At 42.3% G+C, this 25000-nt stretch overlaps 3 protein-coding genes across 3 annotated transcripts; 2 read left to right on the forward strand and 1 right to left on the reverse strand.

The window, feature by feature from the left end:
- The first annotated feature begins 3249 nt into the window (after nt 1–3249).
- LOC129411681 (putative C-type lectin domain family 20 member A) lies at nt 3250–4645 on the forward strand. The gene is made up of 2 exons (XM_055163186.1): nt 3250–3343; nt 4400–4645. The coding sequence occupies exons 1-2, from the start codon at nt 3271–3273 to the stop codon at nt 4630–4632; spliced, it is 306 nt and encodes a 101-aa protein (XP_055019161.1). The 5' UTR covers nt 3250–3270; the 3' UTR covers nt 4633–4645.
- Nucleotides 4646–4711: 66 nt separating this feature from the next.
- Nucleotides 4712–10142, forward strand: LOC129411682 (DENN domain-containing protein 5B-like). The gene is made up of 6 exons (XM_055163187.1): nt 4712–4742; nt 4987–5068; nt 6271–6464; nt 6926–7008; nt 9146–9272; nt 9916–10142. Exons 1-6 carry the CDS (start codon nt 4712–4714, stop codon nt 10140–10142), a joined length of 744 nt encoding a protein of 247 aa, XP_055019162.1.
- A 2334-nt stretch (nt 10143–12476) lies between these two features.
- On the reverse strand, nt 12477–21154 carry LOC129411680 (sterile alpha motif domain-containing protein 3-like). The gene is made up of 6 exons (XM_055163185.1): nt 21015–21154; nt 19407–19551; nt 15860–16816; nt 15621–15779; nt 15446–15541; nt 12477–14818 (listed from the first exon to the last, which is right to left on the reverse strand). Exons 3-6 carry the CDS (start codon nt 16811–16813, stop codon nt 14504–14506), a joined length of 1524 nt encoding a protein of 507 aa, XP_055019160.1. The 5' UTR covers nt 16814–16816; nt 19407–19551; nt 21015–21154; the 3' UTR covers nt 12477–14503.
- Between the last annotated feature and the right edge of the window lie 3846 nt (nt 21155–25000).

Here is a 25000-nt window from a genome sequence, read left to right on the forward strand (position 1 = left end):
AGCTACTGCAGACAGCACTACACCGACCTGGCCACTGTGGAGAACATGGAGGACGTACTCACCCTAAACGAGATGGTCGACCGGAGCAGACTGCAGCTGCTCAAACCTCCAGACGGATTCCTCAATGTAAGTGTAGAGACATTAACGGGAGTGAGCCTTAAGGCGGTCACTCAGCGCTATGCTCGTCCTGAGTCGGCCACCACCACTTTTTTGCTAAACTCGTTGTAGTTAAAACGCTCATGGTTAACAGTTGGCAAACTCATTCTACACAAGGAAATCTACTTCTGTGGTAACTTTCTCTTTACATTTCATTCAATAATCCAAGTTTGAAAGTAGTTTGGAAAAAAATGCGTCAGGATTGCTCGGGCAATGTTTTTCAGTCATTCAATGTTCTATAATTCCAGAAACACAGTACAAATACACGCCTCTGTGGTCATTTAATCAACAAAAATGTACTCGAGACAATAAGCGGACTGAGAGGGAAAGGGGAAAGGTGGATCCTGGATTTATTGTGATGGATTTATTTTGCTCTTCAAGTGCATATTTTCCCCCTTTGCTGCTTATGTTGCACACAGAAGAAAGGGAAAGTTAGTGCTGTTGTTTCAAATTCATTTTGTCTTTTTAAATCTTTTACTGAAAAAAGTATTCATTAAACATCATTATGCTGCATTTAATATTAAACAATAGATGGTAGATGGTAGATTTACATTAAAATCTAATTCTAAGAGAATGATACTATAATATATAGTATACTATACTATATTTGGGAAAGCATCAAAAAATGTCTTTACCTAAAAAAAAAAATTATAACGATTACGCATATTTTGTTACCACAAATATGAAGAAATATGTATCACTGTGTTTTGAAGATTAAAATAGATGTATGTTTATCTGATGTATTTTAAAGTTTTATCAATGGAGACAAACAAAGAGGAGAAAAGCAAGTGAGACAGCAGGAATGTGAGTGGACACATATCACCACAAGGCCAAACTTCAGTCTATCATAAAATAAAGACCACACACTTATTGCAGATTAACAATAATGACTCTACTTCCTGTGAACTTTATCTGTGCTTTAAAAATCATGTATCTGAAGTTCTGCACCACATTTCACAAATAATAATAACACAGTTTTGACTTGCATCTGAACTAGAAGTGCAGAGCTCTGATCTTTTGAACACTTAAGAGTCTCAAAGTGACTGGTTTTACTGTAGACAGGAAACAGCTGAGGCGTGATGCACTCACACCTGTTTATCTTGTGGTCCGCACACAGATCCCACTGAAATCTTTGTGATCGGAGATTTTAAATCTCATGAGATTCTCCTTGTGTCTGTGGTGTGCGCTTTTTGTCGCACATTTAAAAATTGTTTAAAGGTTGTATGGAGGATTTTTTTTTAGTTTCAAATTGTCAATGATAGCATTATAGAGATGCAGTAGCCTTGTAATTATGATGACTAAGAAAAGAGAATAAAAATTCATCAACTCTGGACGTGGTGGGGCTAAACATTTGCCAATAGATAACGACACTGCCTCGTTATCTGTGAGCTGACAGGCTGTCAATCAAACTCCCTACGTTTCTAGTGTAACTGACTTGCCTGCGCGCCGCCGGTACGTGGTTTACGTACGACTGTCACGCAGTCCACAGACGCAAGACGCACAGACGCTGTTTACTCCACCAACGCAACAGTTCTTAGCGGCTTTTTTGACCTATATCTTCCTCGCAGTTCGCACAAAGTTTGTTGCAATGGCGACAAGAATCCAGGAGCAGTTCGCCGCAAAAGAAAGTCAGTTTTTGAGGTCGCTGAAAGAAGAAGACAAGGGGAAAAGCAGCGAAGCCAAACTAAGGTGATTCTTGTAGATTCATTCCAGCGATGGCGCAACTGAAGCAGACGAAGGGTCTAAAGACTGACGCACTGGTCCACAAATTACTCCTGGACAGGAAACTTCTGCTTATTATGAAAACGTACTTTATTTCCAAGAGCTTAGACAAACGTTGTTCAGGACACAAATGCGATATCCTATGTCTGAAAACGTAATTTTCAAGGCAAAGAAAGAGTCCGCTTGCTGCTGCGTGTTGTAGCTAGTTCATTGGCACGGAATCTCCGCGCACCTTCTCTGCACCCTTTCCTGCTCCTCTCCCCACTGCCCGTTCCGCTCTTCTCCCTGCTCCTCACTTCTTATCTGCGCACGAAATGTCCGCGCCCCCCCTCCCCCGCTCCTCACTTCTCCGTCTTGCCTAACCAACACTGTAGTTAGTTGTTTACAAGTCATGTGCAGCGCACCGGCTGTAAACAAACCTGTTTGTGGCGTAAGGAGGAGGAGGGAGGAGGCGTTTCTACGTAAGGAGCTGGATTTCTCGTTCCTTGGAAAATCCTCTATACAACCTTTAAGACCAAAAACTCCTGTTGTGTGTGGCGGCGTTTAGGGTGCACATACGTTGATGGTCGTGGTGCTGGGGTGGATTAGCCACTAGATCAGGAATCAGAATACACTAGACGGTTTGCAAAAACCCTAGAAGTTGTCGACCGCACACCGGCCAATCAGTGAAGAGCTGTGAAGTCATGACGTCAAACTGGTGGCGTCTGTCTGTGTCCCTTTTGTGGAACAGCACAACAGTAAACAAAGCGTTGAGATGAATGTAGACGAAGACAGACATTCTGTGTTGACAATAATTCCCAAGATCAAGGATTTAAAGCTGGAACAAAGAGAATGTTTGGTGAATTTCATCAAGGGGAAAGACGTTATTGTTCTTCTTCCTACAGGATTTGGGAAAAGCTTAATATACCAGTTAGTCCCGTTAGTGGAGCATTACATACGTCAAGACCAAATAGCAGCGATTGGTTAAATAAAAAACGTACCCGTCTACCATCGAGCGAACGAATCCTAATGCTGCAAGGTCAGACGGTTTCTACGCAGTGAAACCAGCTGATGAATCAGACTAGGGGTGGTTGTAGCACTGGTAGAATTAGTAGTACTGGTAGTATCAGTAAAACTGTTGTAAAAGTTGTACAGCCTCCTGAGAGCATCAAAAAGACAGACAGATGTATTGACCTGATACACATGGTGTGTTCAGTCGTATTTTAAAGACTTGAGTGTTCAGATGTTGTGTGGTCCATGTTCACAGGGTACCTGGATCGGGCTGTATGATGACGTCAACACTTGGAGCTGGTCCCTGTCAGACCCGACCTACTACAGCGAGGGACAGGAGAACTACAGGAACTGGACTCCTGGGGCCCAAATAACCTCCACGCAAACCAGTTCTGTGTCTGGATGTATCAAAGCGGACAGTGGGAAGACTACCAATGTACCCACCAATTACAGGCCATCTGTGTGAATCTGACAGGTGAGATTCTGGGCTGGTTCCACATCATGCAGCTCCACTTCACCTTGAACACGAGCAGTTTAAATTCTCAAAATGCATTTCGCTCTGAGGGAGAATTCTTTCTGGCCCCAAGCTCCCGGAGCTGCAGTACCTGGAGCGGCCACTAGTCTGTCTGGAGCCAGGACAGAGGGGGAGGGGCTTATCCAGATTATTATAGATCCATGGAAAAGATCCAAGATGCCAAGGCAGAAGTAATCGATCCAAAGTGATCAAATCTAACTTAGTAACAAGCAGGAAATGGTGCAGTGAAGCGATCTGATTGGTCAGAATCAGCCTCATCCAAACTTTCATCTCTTTTATTTGTTCAGTGTAAACTCCGCCCACAGACGAGAACGGCCAATAGGAAACAGCCTCTGTCCTCCTCACTCACACAGGATCGATTACTTCTGTCTTGGAGCTTTGCTGTGAATTTTACACTCTGAATTTTGTTTTGAATTTGAAACATATTGATGAAAAAGTATACTTAAAATTTCAGCAACTAAAATCAGAATAAATAATTCAAACTTTTTTTTCAGAGTTAAAAAACTCAGCAACAACATATCAACAAGGTTCAAAGCTCATAATATTGTTGTCTGGGATCCAGACTCGCACAACTTCCAACCTCCATCTCACAGAACCACTTTTATTTTCTATACAATATATTTCTCTAAACTGTATTTTGTGTATTTTATATCCGCTCTCAGGCCAAACTCAAACACGACCGTCCAATCAGGTTTGGTTATTTCAGTGACATGTTTGAGCCTGGCTCGAGGTGGGACAGAGGGAGTGGAAACCAGACTGAAATCCCTCTGTATAAAATATACAGATATCAGAGATCATTCTGGATTTGACAGACAAGTAATCTCACAGTTAAACAGCAAATTCTACCACAGACGTCTGAGCTGTCCTCCAGTTCAGTTAAACTATGGAGATTCTAGGATGTTGTGATGTCACACAAATGTCTCAGAGTAAATCCAAACAGGACTTATCTTATTCATGTGTGTGAAACTCTGACAGACTGTTTCTGTTACGTCCCAGGATCCTCAGAGACCTTTGTGCTCACTAATGACTCCTTCACCTGGGAGGAGGCTCAGCAGTACTGCAGGCAGCACCACACAGACCTGGCCAGTGTGAAAGACGCAACCCAGAACAGCCAAATCGCAGCCCTGGTCCCCTCTGGCAACGCCTGGATCGGCCTCAACAAGGCAGCGCTGGAGGTGGCTGGATGGAAACAACTCCACTTTCTCCTTCTGGAAAACCCTGCAGCCTGATAACTATGAAACACTCGAGCACTGTGTGGTGGCAGACTTTGAGTCTGGAGGAAGATGGGCGGATTCAAACTGTGACAAGATGAGGCCTTTCATCTGTTACGGCTGGGCTGGTGTGTATCCTGTTATTCTTCAACATATGAGTACAAATGACTTGGATTCTTGATTCTCACTAATCAAAGGACCCAATTTGTTTCCATGTATTTGAGCAAAACTGAAATACAATACATAACCTACTGTGAAAAACAACTCACTTTGAACTGAAGTCATTTTAACTCAAGAAGATAATTGTACACCAAACAACAGCAGAAACATACTAACTACACAATTATTGAATCATTTGTTCTTTTGTTTCAGTGAAGAAATACAAGATCAAACTACAGCTGAACACAACCATTGCAAATCTAAATGACCCTGTGGTGATGGAACAACTGCTCCAGCAAGTGAGTCACATTAGTGATTGATTGATTGATTGCATTTATATAGCACCTTTCAAGATACCCAAAGCACTTTACAGTTCATTATTCAGTCACTCCACACTCAGTGGTGGTAAAGCTACTACTGTAGCCACAGCTGCCCTGGGGCAGACTGACGGAAGCGAGGCTGCCAATCTGCACCATCAGCTCCTCCGACCACCACCATCACTCACGCTCACACCACTTTCATACTAGGCAGTGCCTAAGGACACAATGACAGTTTTTTTGCCACTGGCGCCGCACTGTGGCACCTGCAATTCCTAGCAGTCTCCCATCCAAGTACTACCAGGCCCATCCTGCTGAGCTTCTGAGATCTGACGGGATCAGGTTTTTACAAGNCAACTGCAGGTCAAGACCACACTAGTCACACTGCAGGTCAGGACCACACTAGTCACACTGCAGGTCAGGTCAGGACCACACTAGTCACACTGCAGGTCAGGACCACACTAGTCACACTGCAGGTCACACACTGCACACTGGTCAGGACCACACTAGTCACACTAGTCACCACACTAGTCAGGTCAGGACCACACTAGTCACACTGCAGGTCAGGACCACACTAGTCACACTGCAGGTCAGGTAGTCACACTGCAGTCACCACACTAGTCACACTGGTCAGGTCACACTGCAGGTCAGGACCACACTAGTCAGCCCTTCACAAAGTGCCCTTCACTAATACACGGCGCTCAAAAATCTGTCAGAATGTTTTAGTTCACCGGGCGAGTTACGCCACGATCTGCCAACAGATCATGGACGCCTGGACTAGAGCATCGAAACTCAACCAGAACCCGACCGGACTCGTCTGAACCCATTGGGTTCATTCGGACAAATATTTAGAACTTATGTTCTATGACTGGATTAGTTCTCGTTTAGTTGTGGCTTAGACTCTGGTTTAGTTTTGATTTTCAGTTCAGTTTGAAGACAAAATAAATCAAATTCGCCCACAGGAAATTGAGTCTAAGTTAAGTTCTTTGCTGTATCTCCTCCATGATAACCCCTGCTGTGTGTGTGTGTGTTTGTGTTTGTTTTTGTGTGTTGTGTGTTGTGTGTGTGTGTGTGTGTGTGTTGTGTGTTGTTGTGTGTGTTTGTGTGTTGTTTGTGTGTTTGTGTGTGTGTGTTGTTTGTTTGTGTTGTGTTTGTGTGTGTGTTTGTGTGTGTGTGTCAGATTCCCGTGTGGCCGGTGGCTGGGGAAAGGCGTGGACGATGGGAGTCTGGAGCGCGTGCTGATCGGGGAGCTGCTGCCCCCTGGTGGAGGCGCTGAGGAGGAGGCCGGACGAGGGAGTGCCACCCCCCCCCAGCAGAGCTCGCCGTCCCAGACGCGACGCATCAGCCTCAGCAGCATCACCGCCAAAGGAATCAGTAAGAAACCCGGGAATCTAACCCACAACCTCCTCACGCCGAAGGTTTAGTCTGGTTTAGTCCTGGTTTAGTCCTGGTTTAGTCCTGGTTTAGTCCTGGTTTTCCTGGTTTAGTCCTGGTTTAGTCCTGGTTTAGTCCTGGTTTAGTCCTGGTTTAGACCTGGTTTAGTCCTGGTTTAGTCCTTGGTTTAGTCCTGGTTTAGTCCCTGGTTTAGACCTGGTTTAGTCCCTGGTTTAGTCCTGGTTTAGACCTGGTTTAGTCCTGGTTTAGTCCTTGTTTAAACACAAATGTGTGTGGGAAAAGCTCTGATTCTTCCTGTTAATGGGCTCTCCTCTCCACAGATCTGAACTGTAACTTGGCCTAGTGGTGTCACCTGCTCGTCTCCATGGATACATGTATTTTAATGCCACACTTGGGTACATTTTAGACAGATAACACTGGATGTGCTTGGGTGTTTTCAGAGCCGACGTCGGGGCAGATCCAGGACGCGGTCGGAGAAGTCGTCAACAACATGATCAAGCACTTCCACAAACCCGAGAAAGAGGTTTGTGTCAAATTAAATACTCATTATTTATTTTCCAGTGTATTTTTTGTTTTAGTTTGTTCTTTTTTAAAATGTAATTCTAAATTTGTAGATAATGGTAATCTTGTAGCTTTCGCTCAAAATATGCGTCAAAGTGCAACACCGGCACAGATCTGCAGCCCGGACTCACCAGGTCCTTCACCAGCAGCACAATTATCCAGTTTTTCAGCCCCTCCTCGGTAAATGATGGATAAAAGAAAAGTTTCTGATTCATTCATTAGATTTATTTATTTTTTAAACTAAAGATAAAATGATGCTGGAACACAGAAGCAGACGGTGTTTTTGGTTTGCCTCTGGTCGATAATTTAAGTTTGGATTTTTATTTCTTATGAAAACTCAAACATTGAGTAAAAATGTGTTTAATGCAGCTTTGACACATTTGTTTACGTTTTACACAAACTAAACTTAAAACCACATGACTCATGTGTGTAAACTATAAGTTCAGTGGAATATGAGTGTTCTTTCTGTGACAGAGGGGTGTTCTGCTGATGGTGAGTCTGTTCTGTGTTTCTGTCGTGTTGGAGATGGTTCATGTGAAACTTTTCACACATTATACGTGTGCAGGTGGAACACACAGACACACGTTTATATGAATGGACACATATTCTCTGTTGTGTTTCTTTGTTTTCATAAATGTGACACACAGGTAAAAAAAAAACGATCTGCAGAGTTCAGGTTTTGTGGCTCTGTTGTGGCTCTGGGGTTTTTCTTTTCTGTGGGAAACTCTCCAAACGGCTCTTTGAGGATTTCAGTTTGCCGACCCCTGGCAGAGACAGATTTGTGCAGTTTGAATGTTCCACATCTCTAGGACCATAACTTTAGTTTTGTTCAGTATTTCACTAATGTGTTGTTGTCGTTTTCCTTTAAGTTTTCGTCTTTCTTCCCTCGATAAGTATTTTGCCAGAGGAAACAATTAACCAGAAGTAGGGACGTCCCGATCACGTTTTTTGCCTCCGAGTCATTTGATTTTGAGTATTTGCCGATACCGAGTCCTGATCCGATACTTCTCTAAAACATTGTGAAATGACCTCGGAGCAAAGAATCAGACCCAGGATGTGTGAGGATCAGATTGTGTTGATTTCATGTGTCGTATTTGGGCTGAACTTAGTGTGAAAAATCAAATGTCCAAAACTTTAATTTAATTCACTTTTCTAACCATGAACCATCAGTGTTGAAAATCTTGACTTTTCTTGTAAGTTAGTAAACTTAATGAATTGGACAAAACAAGAACCAGACCAGAACCAGATAAGGAAGCATATGTGTTTGAAACATTTAGACTTGTCTATGAAATCCAAATAATACAAAATCTTACCAAATAAATGCACCAACACCACATCCACAAACCCACAAACCCACTGCAGAGCAACACCACAAACAGAGGAGCAGCACTGCAACATCAGTCCCACCGCTCAATACACACTTTATACCGCTGGAAGGACCCTCAACATCAAAAGCACCAGCTCTGGTGCGCAACAGCACTGTTTGTTTTGTTTGCAACAAACAGCCCCGTGTGATGACGCCATCGGTCGCGCAGGTGTGAACACGAAACACAGAACCTCAGGTAACAGTGCCTAAGCACAACACGACCCATGAGTCCCAGTGTAAGTGTGTCTCTAGTACAACAGACGCACTGACGGGACGTAACTGAGCAAGTCCTGCACCTCAGAAAAACTGCTGTGTCCTGTGTGTGCTGTGCGGTTTATATGTATATTATTTATTCTGTACCTGATCAGAACATAACGTCGAGTCCAGATCGAGTCCACAGTCACGTAATCGGATCAGGACAACCCTAACCAGAAGTGTTGTGATGCTCTGAAGGGGGAGTGAGTCGGTTTGGGCGAATATATAGAATTTTTAAACTATAAAACGTAACACAGTGATTTAAATATGTGATGTGTTTGCTGTTAATCCTCTGCAGAAGTAAAATACACACTCTAAAACTGTTTGTGTTTGTTTGTGTTTGTGTGTTGTTTGTTTGTGTTTGTGTGTTTGTTTGTGTGTTGTTTGTTTGTGTGTTGTTTGTGTGTTGTGTGTTTGTGTGTTGTGTGTTTGTGTGTATGTTTGTGTGTTGTGTGTTTGTGTGTGCGTCGCCCTCTAGAGGGGCAGTCTGACGGTGCTGTTGTGTGGAGACAACAGTCTGGTCACGGCTCTGGAGCAGCTCTTCGCTCACGGCTTCAAATCCTCCCGACTCTTCCAGAAAAACATCTTCGTCTGGGACTTTGTGGGTGAGTGAACCTGCCGGCACTGACCCGCCGGCACCCGCTCCCCCGACCCGCACCCGCTCCCCCTGACCTGCACCCGCTCCCCCCGACCCGCCGGCACCCGCTCCCCCTGACCCACCAGCACAGCCCCGCACCCGCTCCCCCTGACCCGCCAACACCCGCTCCCCCCAATCCACCGGCACCGCCCCACACCCGCTCCCCTGACCCGCCAACACCGCCCCCCTGACCCGCCAACACCCGCTCCCCCTGACACGCACCCGCTCCCCCTGACCCGCACACCGCTCCCCCCCTGACCCGCCAACACCCGCTCCCCCTGACCCGCAACACCCGCTCCCACTGACCCACCAGCACCCGCTCCCCTGACCCGCCAACACCCGCTCCCCCTGACCCGCACCCGCTCCCCCTGACCCGCCAACACCCGCTCCACACGACCCGCAAAACCCGCTCCCCCTGACCCGCCAACACCCGCTCCCCCTGACCCGCACCCGCTCCCCCCGACCCGCCAACACCCGCTCCCCCGACCAACACCCGCTCCCCTGACCCGCACCCGCTCCCCGACCCGCCAACACCCGCTCCCACCATTTCATTAAATCTGTTCAATGAAATGAATTGAATTAAAACTTTACCTCTGGTCTGTGCCCGTCAGAGAAAGCCTGTGCCCACCTGGCGTCTGCGCAGCGGGCGGAGGACCTCAGGGACCACGGGGACCACGGGGACCACGGGGACCACGGGGACCACGGGGACCACGGGGACCACGGGGACCAGGATCGTTCTTTCGCCCGATACGTTCAGGCCATAAACTCGTCATCTCGGAGCATCGGGAAGGACGGGAAGTTCCAGCTGCTCGTGTGTTTGGGAACCAGGTCAGTGTGAACGGGACAACGAGGAACTGACCAGTCCACACACACACAGACACAGACACACACACAGACACATACACACACACAGACACATACACACACACACACACACACACACATACACACACACACACACACAACACACACACGACACACACAACACATACACACACACACACACACATACACACACACACATACACACACACACACACACACACACACACACACACACAACACACACACACACACAGACACACACATACACACACATACACATACACATACACATACACATACACACACACACACACACACACAGACACACACACACACACACATACACACACAGACACATACACACACACACACACACACACACACACACACAGACACACACACACAGACACACACACACACACACATACACACACACACAGACACAGACACAGACACAGACACATACACATACACACACACACACACACACACACATACACAAACACACAGACACACATACACACACACACAGACACATACACACACACACACACAGACACATACACACACACACACACACACACACACACACACAGACACACACACACACACACACACACACACACACACACAGACACACACACACACACACACACACATACACACAACACACACACACGACACAGACACACACAGACACATACACACAGACACACACACACAAACACACACAGACACACACAGACACATTGAGAAGCACTGCACTAAGGGAAGTTGAATTAACACTAGAAAAACTTGAATTACTAGATAAATTTAGATTAACACTAAATTTGGATTAACACTAGAGCAGTGCTTCTCAATTATTTTCTGTCATGCCCCCCCTAGGACGAATAAAACATCTCGCGCCCCCCCGCGTGACTATAGATAGTATCATTTGTCTATAAAATTGTTATAAGTGCACCTCTGCGTAACACTGCCACCTTATATGACGCCAACAACGCTCGCTGGTTTACTGAAGTAGCAGTCACAAAGCGGGATGATTGTCGGCAATATTCGGCACGTTTTCGCTGAAAAAACTCAAGCGGCTTATCAGAGTGATTGGGGTGTAATGTATTTAAGTGACGCCTTAATTTATTGGGCTTCATGCTGTCGGCTGCCAACATTTTTAGACGCAGTAACACACCGGTCTTTCCTCGTCTCCCACCGTAGTCACAGTGAAGCCAAGCGCTACATACGCTTCGTCATATTTCCTCGTCTTAGCTTTCGGGAGATTTTCGTTTGTCTCTTTATCTCCGTCTCTCTCCGTCTGTCTTCTCATCCCTGTTAAATATGTTTTCATGGTGTCACTTGAGGGTCTGCTACACTTCGTGTCTACACTTCATACTCAAACTCTGTGCTGTGTGCAAAGCGCGCATGCTCAGTGCAAAACAAAACTCCTACACCACCGAGCGAATGCTCCCTGCGCACACTCTGCCAATGAGAGCGCTCTGCCCCCTAATGTAGTGGAAGTGCAATTGCACTTTATTCTAAAGGCCCGTTCAGACCAAAGCGTCAAAGCGTCCACTTTCTATGTAAAGTCTATGTGGACGCGCGTCCTGCGTTTTTGCGGCGCGTTTTCGGCGTCAGCGCGGCGCGAATCTGGCGTCAGCGCGGCGCGTCTTCTTCAGCGTTTTGGCGTCAGCGGCCAAGACGCGCGTCCAAGGCGTCAGCGTCAAGAAGTTGAAAATGCTGATTTTCGCGTCAGACGCGCGTCACCAATCAGGACGAGTATCCAGAGACAGCGACTTATATCAGGAAAAACCCGAACCAGAACGAACACAAACATGAACGGAGAATAAATATACCCACATCAACCGAGGATACACAGGGACGGACAGACCGGACCAAGATAGAGGGATAGACCGTGATTAGACCACACTGGTAAAAAAAAAAAGCTGACTCAACTTAAAATAGTGTGTGCAGTTGCTGCGAAGCTTTTTTGAGTTGACGGTGCCAACAAGAGTTGATAAGTTAATCATTTCTTGGGGTCAACTAATTTGTCTTTGTTTACAAAATATGTGATTAGTAGTTCATACAAATATATATTTCAAGTCCAGTAAGCGTTTTATTCGATGTTTGATGAAGTCATTAATACTAGTTGATCCAAGGAGGTTATTTTTTGGATCAACTAATATTAATGACTTAATCAAACAGCAAATAAAACGCTTACTGGACTTGAAATATACATTTGTATGAACTACTAATCACATATTTTGTAAACAAAGACAAATTAGTTGACCCCAAGACATTATTAACTTATCAACTTTTGTTGGCACAGTGAATTTATCAACTCTTGTTGGCATCGTCAACTCAAAAAAGCTTTGCAGCAACTGCACACACTATTTAAAGTTTTAAGAGTGAATTGTTAAATTTAAGTCTTCAAGCCCAAGCTAAGAAAGTCAAGTACATACAATTAACACACACCAAATGATCTAAAAACCTGCAAGTACAAAATAAATTTAACTTTAAAGTGTCATTTATTGAAACAAATTCCAAAACAGTCAGTCCTTCCAACAGGAGCTCTTTTTTCTAAAATCAAACTGCTACTCTGACAACCATTCTTAAAGAGGGTGTATTTTACTTCTACAAGGTAACATTTAGATCACCATGTTATTTTATTGTTTTGAAAATGCTATAGTTGCCAAAAACAACGCATTAACATGTTTTATAAGGAAGGGTCAAATAAGGCCCTGAAGAGAACTATTTGGCATAATACCCCCTCTTTAATATAAGTGCAGTTGCAACAAACATTTTTAAAGTGCAGACATATACTTGTACTTCACAATTAACAAGTAACATTTTAAAACCTTTATGTGGTTAAAACTTCAATAAAATTACATACAAAATATAAATTTTCTTTAGTATATTCAAGTATGCATATAAACTTAACATTTCACATCCATTAAAAGTTTGTTAGCTACCTTAAGGATAAACTTAACAGATGTTGGCTGTTAAAATTGTATTTAACAGTTTAGCTAAATTCTCATTTAACCCTTGTGCCTTGTTAAGGCAAATTTGTGTATCTAAAGGTGCATTTATTGTGATAACTCTGAAAATAGTTTTTGGTGCAATTGCTATACATCCATCTCCATATCCATCTATACATCTGTATTTCTCCATCTAAAAATTTAAGAATATTAACATGTGACGATTTTAAGGCAGTTCAGAAATCGGAATGCACAATTTGTACAAAACATTCTTAATGCAATTTTTGTTTCCTTTCAAGTTGATTTTACATAAATGGCCCAAAGTCCATATTCCCCATCACACTGATAAGAGTGAAATACATTTAATTATAATTCCATTATATCACTTTTTTATTAATTGGCAGAAGGTGGAAAGGGGCAAAAACTGGCAAATTATGGTAATTTTTAATCCCAACATGTAATTTTAAAGAGAACCCCTTCCCTATTTAAAAAAATATATTTTATACCCGTTTATAAACCAAAATATACAATTTGTATGAAACACTCCCACATTGTATGCATTTTTTCAACAAGGCACAAGGGTTTAATTTATCCGAAAAGGTGAATGTATCTTAAAATTAACAACAAAGCTAACTATCATAGTAACACCTTAAAAACAACCCTTCAAATAAGTAAAAGGCTATACTATAAAGGAATTATAACTTAGCCTATATAATGAAATGGGGCTGATGAGCTGAATACTAATTTGGATAACAGGCTAAATAATGAATTGGATTTACCTCTGTAATAGAACTCTGTAAAAATAATGTATCTTTATCGGTAAGCACTCAAAATGAACGTGTAACTACAGATGCACCGATCCATCTTTTTCCAAAATGAGTACCACTGAAAAACTTAAAGAGCCTGACAGGTTGTAGCACTTATTTCACTAAAGTATAGTGATTATATTTAAGATTTTTCTAAAAAAAAAATTTTTTTTTTTACATTTTTCCCCAAGTTTGGCCATTTTTTGAAGTTTCAGATTTCACTTCCTGGGTGGAAATCGTGACATCACACTAGGGAATTACATAACTAAAGTACCATGATGTATACCAGGCCAAAACTCCTCTAATGTACAAAATTGGAAAAGTAAAACTATAATAAGCTCTTTATTTTGCTGAAATAATGTTAAAAGTGTCAGAAAAATGCATAAATTGCACACAAGTTTTGAATTCTCCCTAGTGCAATGTCATCTGTGTGGAACTTTAGAAGTCTACACATCCTGCAATGTTCGACATATTTTTTCAACTTTTCTTTGCAAATTTCTTCTTGATTTATATACTAGTACAATTTATATTCACAAATGTTATTAACTGACCAAATTAAACAGAAATGAGAGAACCATCAAAACCTGTCATATGCACTTTTCCTAATACTTCAAGATTTTGTTTTTGAATGACTGAACTCTGGCTGAACAGTCAGTGTCCAGGCACATAAACACTTTCTGCAATGCTTCAAATGTGTACTTAAGTTGGTTGGGATAGTCCATGTTCAGGTTATAAATAAGACCAAATAAAAGCGCAAAAGCTGTTGGCAGGTCACTTACGTCGTCAACCACTATCTGTTCTTCAAGAACAATAGCATGGCCCCTCGTATTTGGCAGAATAGTGGCAGCATCATCTTCAACAACCGTAAGGATGCCCATCCTCATTCCTGTTACGCAGTTCTCTTCTGGCTCTGTATCCTGTTTAATTAGAAACAAGTGTCAATTGTCCGTCTCTATTGAGGTGACCGACTACACTGATTCTTTTCTTCATTTAAAATTACAGCTCATTGAGTTCTAATTTTCCATACCACTTAATACATGTCCACTCTTATTAACAAAATTATTTTATAATAACTTGTTATAATTTTTTTTTAATTATTATTATTTTTTATAAAATTGAACAATTATACAAAAATATTACACACAGACTGTGTGGATATAACACACTAGCCGCTGGGTTCCAAATAGGAAGTTTGCATGTGGGCTCTTCCGGCTCCTACTCTGGCTCCCATCGACTTACACTGGAATATTGTGGCCCCTCTCTAACTGCTGCTGTGATTCTCATAATTTTGGTCTTAAAATGTTCGTATTAACCTGCTCTACACTATCCTATTCATATTATAGAGCCTGGCTATATTTCACTGGAGGTGAACGCTGTGGGTGATAACACACTCGCTTAGTCCACTTTATAGTCTATGATTGCGCATGTAAAACAAATATTGAGATATATATATATATACACATGTGCACATACACACGTATTTATTATAATAGTTATATTAAAATATGTTATAATTTTATCATAAAATTAATATCAATTCTCACCAGACATGTCTTCAGGAAGTGCCCAGGTTCTTCTTTCATGATCAAGGGCAAACCTCGAAGGGCTGCAGCTTTCCTGAAGGCGAGCACTCCAGTGAGCTGGAAGACAGACCAGAGATTTTAAAAATGAAAATACATCTGAATACATTAACATTATTAGCAAAATAAAGATACTTACTTGATCATCAACTTCTTCTAATAGTTTCTTCATAGCTGCTCCACATGCCCCAGCACGTGCTCTGTACAGCTTAATCATTTTTGGAGCATATTCATCCAATGCAGTAAAAAATCTGCTCATCAGATTTGTTTGAGTGATCCTGAAAAACTCTGCACTGATCTAAAAGAGGAGAAAAACACATTAATTAACTAATAGCTCAAAGTAAACTTCACACCAACCCAGAAGAAAAAAAACCTTACCTGCTCAGGCAAAAACAAAGCCGGCCACTGTAGAAGGATGTCAGCTACGAGAGGTTGCTCCATGACTATCTCTTTTCTTCTCAAAGAAAATGTTAGCTCCATCTTCATCTGAATGAGGTCCATTTTTTTGTTTTTTTTCTTCATTTCTTCCTTGAGGGCATCTTTTTCATTTTCCAGAGAAGTATCTGAATGCCCACTTGGATTGTCTGGTAAAAAATTTACCTCACATCTTTTTGCTTTCTTTATACGTCTACAATCAGTATTATTTTGTCTTTTTCGATTCACAAGCACTTCGGAACATCCAGCTGAACTGAGTTTTTGGCGATAGTTCCCCATCTTGTATCTTAGACTCATTATCCAGCTACGATGGCCTTTTCCTGGTCCTGGATCCCTGAGACATGGGTGCTTCTTGACAAGCGCAATAGCAACATCCTCAAGCTCCTCTGCCGTTGGATAGGCCTTGAATGTGAATATTGCCTGAGCTAATTCATCCAGGATGTCAATCTTCATGTCCCTAGGAATCATTAGTAGTAGTTTTCCATTATCTGTGAAGTCTTTGTTTGCCTTTTCAAGGCGTAGTTCCACATCATATGAAAACTGTGGAATCACAAATACAGATGGCCACTGTAAACTTTCACGCTGTTTGTTTGCCATGGCTGGGGAACTTAGGCATGAGCTCTCTGATGATACACTTGCTGTGTCCAATGACGACACATCTGAATCAGCCGACTTCTGAATTATGTGCAACACCACTTTGTCACTTGGAAGTTCAGTTATTGAAGTTAAATTGCAAGGTTCATTCCCAAATTCGGGATCTTCAAACTGAACAAGAAAATCATTTTTGATATCCAGCTTTTCTTTAAGTATTTTTTTTAACTGTTCTTCTGAAGTGAGAATTTCCAAGATGTCCAATTTCCTGATGTTATCAGGGGCCAATATCACACGGAGCCGCATGACCTAAAACAAAGAAAAAAAAAAAAGTTGATAAAAACTAAAATTAGGAACTAATGCAGAAGACACCTTTTCACTGCAACCATGTTCTTTCCCCCAACTACATAAAGTGGGAGTGGGTGAAGGTCATTGAGGTTTTCTAGCTCCAGAACTTCAATTACACTTGTTTCATAAACCTCATAGCATCTGTAGTGCTCAATATAGCATGAAGAAAGCCTTGTACAAAGAAAGGATACTTTGCTGGTATTCACAATCACAGAGAGTATTTGGAAAAAGTCAGGTAATCCACTGCACTGTCCAGAGGACAAAATCATGCCTTCACTAAAATGAAGTCCATGCACATCCACTTCAGATGCAAGCAACAGAACATTTTTGTGTGGATATTTTTCCTCTACTGCAGCTTTTTGTAATGTCTCCAATGAACATGTTCTTACGGTCTTTACTTTTTGAACAGCCAATGGTGAAGAAAAGAGACTTGGACCATTGAGGTAATGGGCCATCATTAGTTGATGTTTTGTTGCCAGAGTAAGTGCAATGTTTTTAAAATTGCGTGCATCTCTGATCAAACTTTTAAAATAGCTGTGCTTTGCCTCAAACCTTATGGTCCAAAGCTCAACCAATGGCCCAAAACAGCGAATCAAGTGTGGATAATGTTCTATGTAGTGATGTTTTGGTTTCAACTTGATATTTGGGAAGGTCTCTTGAAGAAGTTGTCTGTGTTCCAAAATCTTCCTGTCCAAATAACACAGTGTGGTTTCAGAAAACTGCACGGACATAACTATCTCCAATATTTCTCTCAAGTCCATCAAAATTTCCCATGCAGGCTCAGAGGGGGGTACAAGGTGACCAATAAATAATGGCAATAAACGTAACAAAGCCCAATTTTCATGCCCATTTCCGCCAATTGTTTTTTTGGAAAAGCTTAACTGGGAAATTACTTTTGGTTTGTTTACCTTGTCTGAGTCCTTGTATGGAAATGATTTAATCTGAATGTTCAATGTTTCAAGAGTGAAGTGTCCTTTTTGTATTAGTTCCTTCAGGCAAACTGATAACTCAAATGGAACAATCCCCTCTAATGTGTCATGCAAGATATCAGGTGGAAACCCAGTTATTGGGTGGAAGAAATTAAGACGTTTACTCATAACACATTCTTTTTTGACACCAAGTATGCTCTGAAGCTCTGGGTGACTGCTCAGTTCATCTGTAATTGTGTTATGCTGGTCAATGGTTCTAAATGGGAAAAAAGAAGCATCTTTTGTTTGTATGTCATTTTTGCTTACTAGACAAAATCTACATAGGTGTTCAGCTTGAAAACTTTCCTGAAATCCAGCAAGACCATGTGCCCCCAGATTGTCAGCACATACACAATAAACTGTGCCTTTCAGATGTGTTTGGAGGGCTTTGACAAAAACACCATGTTGCTCCAGCTGACTTAAATCTTTTAATAAAGGATCAAAAAAACAATCATAGCCATACTGTTTTATATCCTTGCTCTTTCCCAGTAGCGCTAGTTGTATTGCAGGGAGTGCTGATCGGAATTTGGCAGGCAGATTTAGAATTGTCCAGTAAACAGCTGTTATCTTGTGAATCTTTTTCGAAGTGCCAAGAGGATTACAAGCCTCAAACTCGTCAATGTAGAGAGACACTGAAATGCACTCATTGTAGGCACCTAACAGTTGGTTATCTTTGTAATACTGCCCACTTCGAGTAGACTTATACTGGGCTGGCAAGTCATCATCCACAAAAGCAACTTTTTCTGAGACATCGGCTCTATTCAGTAAGATTTCAAGAACTTGTAACACTGGGACATACACAAATGTATCTTCACTCCCTCTATCAAAGTGATACTCTACAGGATCTACTACTTGAAAATGTGCTTTAAAATAAACATTCCTCTTATGTTCAGTTGATAGTGTGCCTTTGTCTGAAATGGCTGTATAAAGGGGATTTGTTTTAAGAACCTCTGTTGCAATCAATTCAGTCAGTTCCTCTGTCAGCGATTCATTCACATTACTTTCAGATTTCCTGAGGATAGCATTAATTGATTGTTTTGCTGTGTCTATCGAAAATGAAACAATATCCTGTATCCAATTTAAGATGTCTTGTGTTGCACTTTTTGAAACATGCAATATGGTCTGCATGTAAAGAACTAGTGAAGCAAGCTTGTGCTCTAGTTCCAAATAACCAATTGGCTCAGATTCTTGTTCTTGATTTGTGCTTAAAGAAACAGTGCTCTCTGCAACCTCAGTTGAATGATCTGGCAAACACTCTACATGACCGGTGTCCTCAGAGCAGGTCTCTGCAATGTTCTCTAAATCTTGATATGTAACACATGTGCCAAAATCTTGAACTGTACGTGACTTATGATTCCGTGATAAATGACTTGAGAATGTTGAAAGAACATTTGTTTTTAGACTGCAATCTTTAAATGGGCATTTGACAGTGTCACATTGCTTCAGATGATGTTTTAGGTGGTTCAAAAACTTGTTTGGATCACAGACTTTTCTAAAATCACAAAGCTCACATCTGAAAGAGCAGTTTTCTGCAACTGGGACATAGTAGTTGTGTGATTTTGCCAGATGTGATATGAACGCACCTTTTCTTTTAAATGTACAGCTGCAATCTGTATACAAGCACGGCAGTTGAAAGGGTCGGCCTTGATGATGATGCAATCGGTAGTGCTTCAGGAGGACCTTCAGACTCTGGTGTTGAAATTTGCAAACTTTACACTGCATTCTAACCTGGGGAATAACAAACAATTACTTTTTAAAAACCTGTATTTGAAAATAATAAAATTACTTTACCCTAAATGTATGTAAATCCTTAAAGGTCAGGGGTAAACCAGAACAAAATCATTAAAAAAGCCACAAATGCAATGCAATTACATGAGGACTCAAACTTAAACAAATTAAAATACTTATTTGATGTATTTATTTTTTATTAATAAGATGAAAACCAAAAGCCAATTTTTCTTAAACATCAACTGAGGCATTTGTTAAGTGATAAGTGACATGTTCAGGTTATCTAAGCCAAATGCCTTTTACTGTGTTATAATATCTGTAAAGACGGTAAAAAAATAAAAATAAAAAAAAGAAAGAAAGAAAATAATTCCAACAACATACTCTTAAAATTTGTTCAAAACTGTTTTGTTTTTTTAAGCATCATTAAATTAAACTACAACTTTAACATTGGGCCATGGTTACAGGGTGGAACATAGCCGCTCCCTTCCCATAGCTCTCTCCGCCTTAAAGCTAAGGCTAACGTTATGTGGACCTGTGCTCTTTAATGTCATTATTTAAGCTTTTAAGCTGTTTAAGCGAGGACCGGGCGGGGAGCGGAGGTACCGCGTCCGCGAAAGCGAGGACCGGGCGGGGAGCGGAAGTACCGCGTCCGCGAAAGCGAGGACCGGGCGGGGAGCGGAGGTACCGCGTCCGCGAAAGCGAGATCGTGAAAGCGAGGAGCGGAAGTACCGCGTCCGCGAAAGCGAGGACCGGGCGGGGAGCGGAGGTACCGCGTCCGCGAAAGCGAGATCGTGAAAGCGAGGAGCGGAAGTACCGCGTCCGCGAAAGCGAGGACCGGGCGGGGAGCGGAAGTACCGCGTCCGCGAAAGCGAGATCGTGAAAGCGAGGAGCGGAAGTACCGCGTCCGCGAAAGCGAGGACCGGGCGGGGAGCGGAGGTACCGCGTCCGCGAAAGCGAGATCGTGAAAGCGAGGACCGGGCGGGGAGCAGAAGTACCGCGTCCGCGAAAGCGAGGACCGGGCGGGGAGCGGAGGTACCGCGTCCGCGAAAGCGAGGACCGGGCCGGGAGCGGAGGTACCGCGTCCGCGAAAGCGAGATCGTGAAAGCGAGGAGCGGGCGGGGAGCAGAAGTATCGCGCCCGCGAAAGCGAGGACCGGGCGGGGAGCGGAGGTACCGTGCCCGCCAAGGGGCCGCACGCAACCGCGAGAACACACAGAAATGACCGCGGAGCAGTACTCGGACAGAGCATGTGGACAGACCAATATGTGGTGGCGGGCAAAGCTGTGGATGTGTGAGCAGTGGCGTGATCAGAAGCCATCAGGAATATAAGCTTACATATTTTGCATTAAATTACAAAAAGGAGCACGGGTCCATGAGTTTATAACAAATAAACATTTCTCGAAGAAAGCCAATGATATGATAAGCAGAAAGTTGACAAAACAATGCAAAGAAAAGAACACTTACCTTCCACGATGTAGGAGCTATCTTGAAGCTAGTGTGACCAAAGTTTAGCACATGGTTAAGCAGCAGCCCGTGGCAGCAGCAGGAAACCCCGTGCATAGTACTAACGACGCATGCGTGAACGCTTGAGTTCAAGGCTTTGAATCAAGACATAAGATCTCTAGTTCTCCCAAAAATGTATCTTATACTCACTGGACGAGGCAATAATTTCAGTTCTTTAAAATGCATTTAAGAGTTTATTCAGCATTTGACAGGTAAAAAAATTGACTGGACTTAAATATATTCATTCTTTTAACAAAAAGCAAGTTTGTTTTTTAACAGTGTATCTAAATAATCCTTGTGATTTGCTAATTGTGACTATTCAAATTGTGATCTTAGTTTGAATGCGATATATCTTACAGCTGTAGTCTAATTCTCCTTTGTGTATACTATATTAAACAAAACTTAAATATCTTACTGAAACTCTCCCAATCCTCCTTCCATCAATAGCCCCCCACATCTCCACGGGTCACCCTGTGTCTCTGTGTGACAATGCTTTAGTGATCTGGACACTACAGTAAAGCTGGTGACACAAAGGTCTTTTGACATGCTCTGCTCTGCTCCTCTGTATACTGCACCAGACCCCTCACTCACCATCTCCCCACACCTCCCATTCACTCAGGGCGGTACCTCCTTTTCATTTGTGTTTTCTATGGCTATCCGCTCAAGCTCGTAACATGCAGCTCTGGAGACGTGCCATGATAACAAATTTTGAAGCACAACAGAGAAATATTGCAATAAACAATAATATCGAAACTACTTTATGACACTGACACAAAGCAACACAATCCCAGTAAACCTATTTTTAAACATACTGTTTCATTAAACAGGCTTAAGCTGCAACAAATACATAGCAGAATGAACCAAACATTTGCTACAGAAGTTATTTTATTCAACCCTCTACACTTCAAATCTTACATTATTATATAAAAAATGGCAAAAACCTCCCCGCTGTTGTACACGAGATACAAATTAAGCCACAAAATGTATATATACATATATATATATATATATATATATATATATATATATATATATATATATATATATATATATATATATATATATATATATATATATCGGTGTAGTACTACTTTGAATATTAAATCAGTTGTAAGAGGCTAATTAAACCTCAATGTAACATCTTTTGCCTTATCTTGGAGTATTTATAGGGAAGCCACGGTAAATTGCATGTTTTGTTGTTCTATCTCCAGATGTGCTGTAGTGGCTAATTACTGCAGTAGTGCCACTCACACAGCGGGACACACAGAAAAGCATTAAAAGCACAAAGTAACTCAGAGTGCTGGCGATGCGGGCGTATACATTATGAACTACATTAAAAGGTGCCAGGAATAGGTGTCTCTTCTCCCAGGTGGTTAGGTCCAATAGCTGCAGCAGCATACCCCCTCCCCAGCCCTCTCCAACCCGCTCCGACCTGCCATCCGTATTCATCTTAATTTGCTCATTTCTGAACTGAAAAGGCACTGCACACAGGAATCTCATCGCACCATATGACAGAGCAGGTGCACAACTGTATAATAAAAAAAGTGTAGATGTTTCCCTATTAGTACAAATAAGCAGGTTAATGAGTTAAATGACTGCAGATGTTATCCATTGGTAGACTGTAGAGCATGAAGGTACTAGGATTAAATATGCACATTTTATCAACAAATTCTCAGCATGGTTTTACCTCCCACTGCAACAAGCTACGCACACTGAACCAGGAGTGCTGAGAAAGGCAAGCTTTTAGTTACAATTTAACATCATTTTATGGTCTATTTCTCGGAAGTTAGAATACAAAATATGCAGTAACTTTTAAAATAATCAGAGCAAGCCAAAGGGAGAGCATGTTTTTGCTACATACATGCTACTACTGTATGAGCTGAAACTGCACTTTGCCCAGTGACACATCTCCAACAGACTTCCCTCCATTCTCAGTGCTGCAGCAGAGGCTTAACCCGTTCACTGCCACTTTACATTAGAAATAGACAAGTCTGCATAACAGAGATATTGCTCTTATTTAAGTAAAATATAAACTAAATGAACAGAGGCACGTACATGAGATTAAGCAATAAAGTGTATGATTATTTTAGTGCAGCCTTGTTATAGAATTTCACTGCAGCACTAAACTCTTTTCATCAGTCTATTCCACAGCTTTAGTTTTACAGTTTACACAGTGTAGTTTATGAGTATACGGCAGATCTGAGGCTGGAGTAAGGAGGCTTGGAGAGGATTAAAAGCACATGGCCTCATCCCAGCATCACACTCCAACAGCATGCAGCTCAACCAGTCTGTCACACTTGTGATCAGTACAGTCACAAGAAACTCACGATAAACAGATCAGGCTTGAGGCTATAGTATAAAGTAGCCTAGATAATAGATAGATGATAATTAATCACCCTGCACTATCTGCAGAAAGGAGCACACGGCGTTGTATTGATTTGGAAAACAGTGTGATTTAATCATACAGCCTTGTTCACTGTGAACATCTTGTGGTTAGACTGTCCACTGCGCTTAGGCAAAGCCATTGTTCCGCCCGTCTGCGCGGAGGTGCGCTGGTGGAAGCTCCTCAAGACCGCTCAAGCAATCAGTCCGTAAAAATCAACTTGAGTCCTATTACTATTAAAAAAAATCTAAACCCCATCCAGTATGAGCTAGAGCTAAGAAAATGAGGAGACTTACCGGCCACAGTGTATCTGTCCATGTAATTGAGGATGTTCCCAAAGGTAAGGATCCCGGCAGCAGCAGCCGGTGAGCGGCACCGGAGCAGCGCGGCGTGGACCTTGTGTCCCGGTTTGCACGGGTGCAGGTCCGGGCTGGATTTGAGAGCCGGGCTCATGCTTCCAGACAGCGTGTGCACCTCGTCCGAACTGCTGCAGCCTTCAATCTCGCATCCATCGCTCTCCACGCACATATTCTTACACGAGAAATCCAGCGTAAAAAAGAGAAGCAAAAACACCCGTAAAGAAAGAGGAGTGAGCGACACGAGTCGTGGTTCACTGAGGACAGCTCGTGGCGTGTTTATTTGACAAGTGTTGAAGCGCAGGAGCCGCTCTTTGGGAGATCATAATTCTATGGAGAAGAGTGCACTGACGGACAGGCGCTGCGCTCCTTAGTTTTTTGCCAATAGACAGAGCGCTATTAGTGTGGGTGGGCGGGGCTAGAGAGAGGCAGCCCCGCCCCCCCTCCACCGGCAGCCAATCATGAAGCGCACCTGATCCTTCTGCAGATGCGGGAAATGTAAGACCGTGTACCGTGGAAGATGTTACATTAGAACAAGAAGGACAGGGGTGTAGGCGTGACCACTGGTAGATTTATTTATTTATTTATTTATTTATTTGTTTGTTTGTTTATTTACTTTGTACTTTGTTTAGTAATATTATTATCTCACCATTAAAATAACCCCACATCACACCATGACATTAAATAACAGTTTATTTTTATTCCATATTTTTATAGAGCTTGCATACTTCCCCTGCCGAATGTGCTTACTAATAATCTGTTTCCTCTTCCCTGCTTGCGCTCAGACGTGCCCTTCGATTAAGCTCGTCATTAGAACTGAAACAAGGCGTGATTTACATAATTAAGCACTTAATGGCCCATTACTCAGCATTAGTAATATGTTAATACATTCTAATTGACACCTCTGCAGTGCCTTTTTAACATAAATGTACAACCCCCTAAACTTTGCCATACATGGTCTTTTAGTCACATTTCCTATTTGTGTGTGGTCTGCCTTGCCATTTCTGCTGCATTAGTTGTAAATCAATATCCAGGCCTACTACTACTATATTACGTCAGCTTGGAGGAGCATAGAGAGAGATGAATCACATGCCTAGATATGTTTGACTATGGCATTCCTAGTGGTTAAACTATAAACCAAAAAAGAAAACATAGTACTTTAGATCAGAGAGATAAAAGTCATGCCCCTGGATCATATCTGTTCTTTC

This window comes from Boleophthalmus pectinirostris, unplaced genomic scaffold, assembly GCF_026225935.1.
Source record: "Boleophthalmus pectinirostris isolate CB_2022bp ecotype Guang Dong unplaced genomic scaffold, ASM2622593v1 HiC_scaffold_567, whole genome shotgun sequence".
NCBI classification, from domain to species: domain Eukaryota; kingdom Metazoa; phylum Chordata; class Actinopteri; order Gobiiformes; family Gobiidae; genus Boleophthalmus; species Boleophthalmus pectinirostris.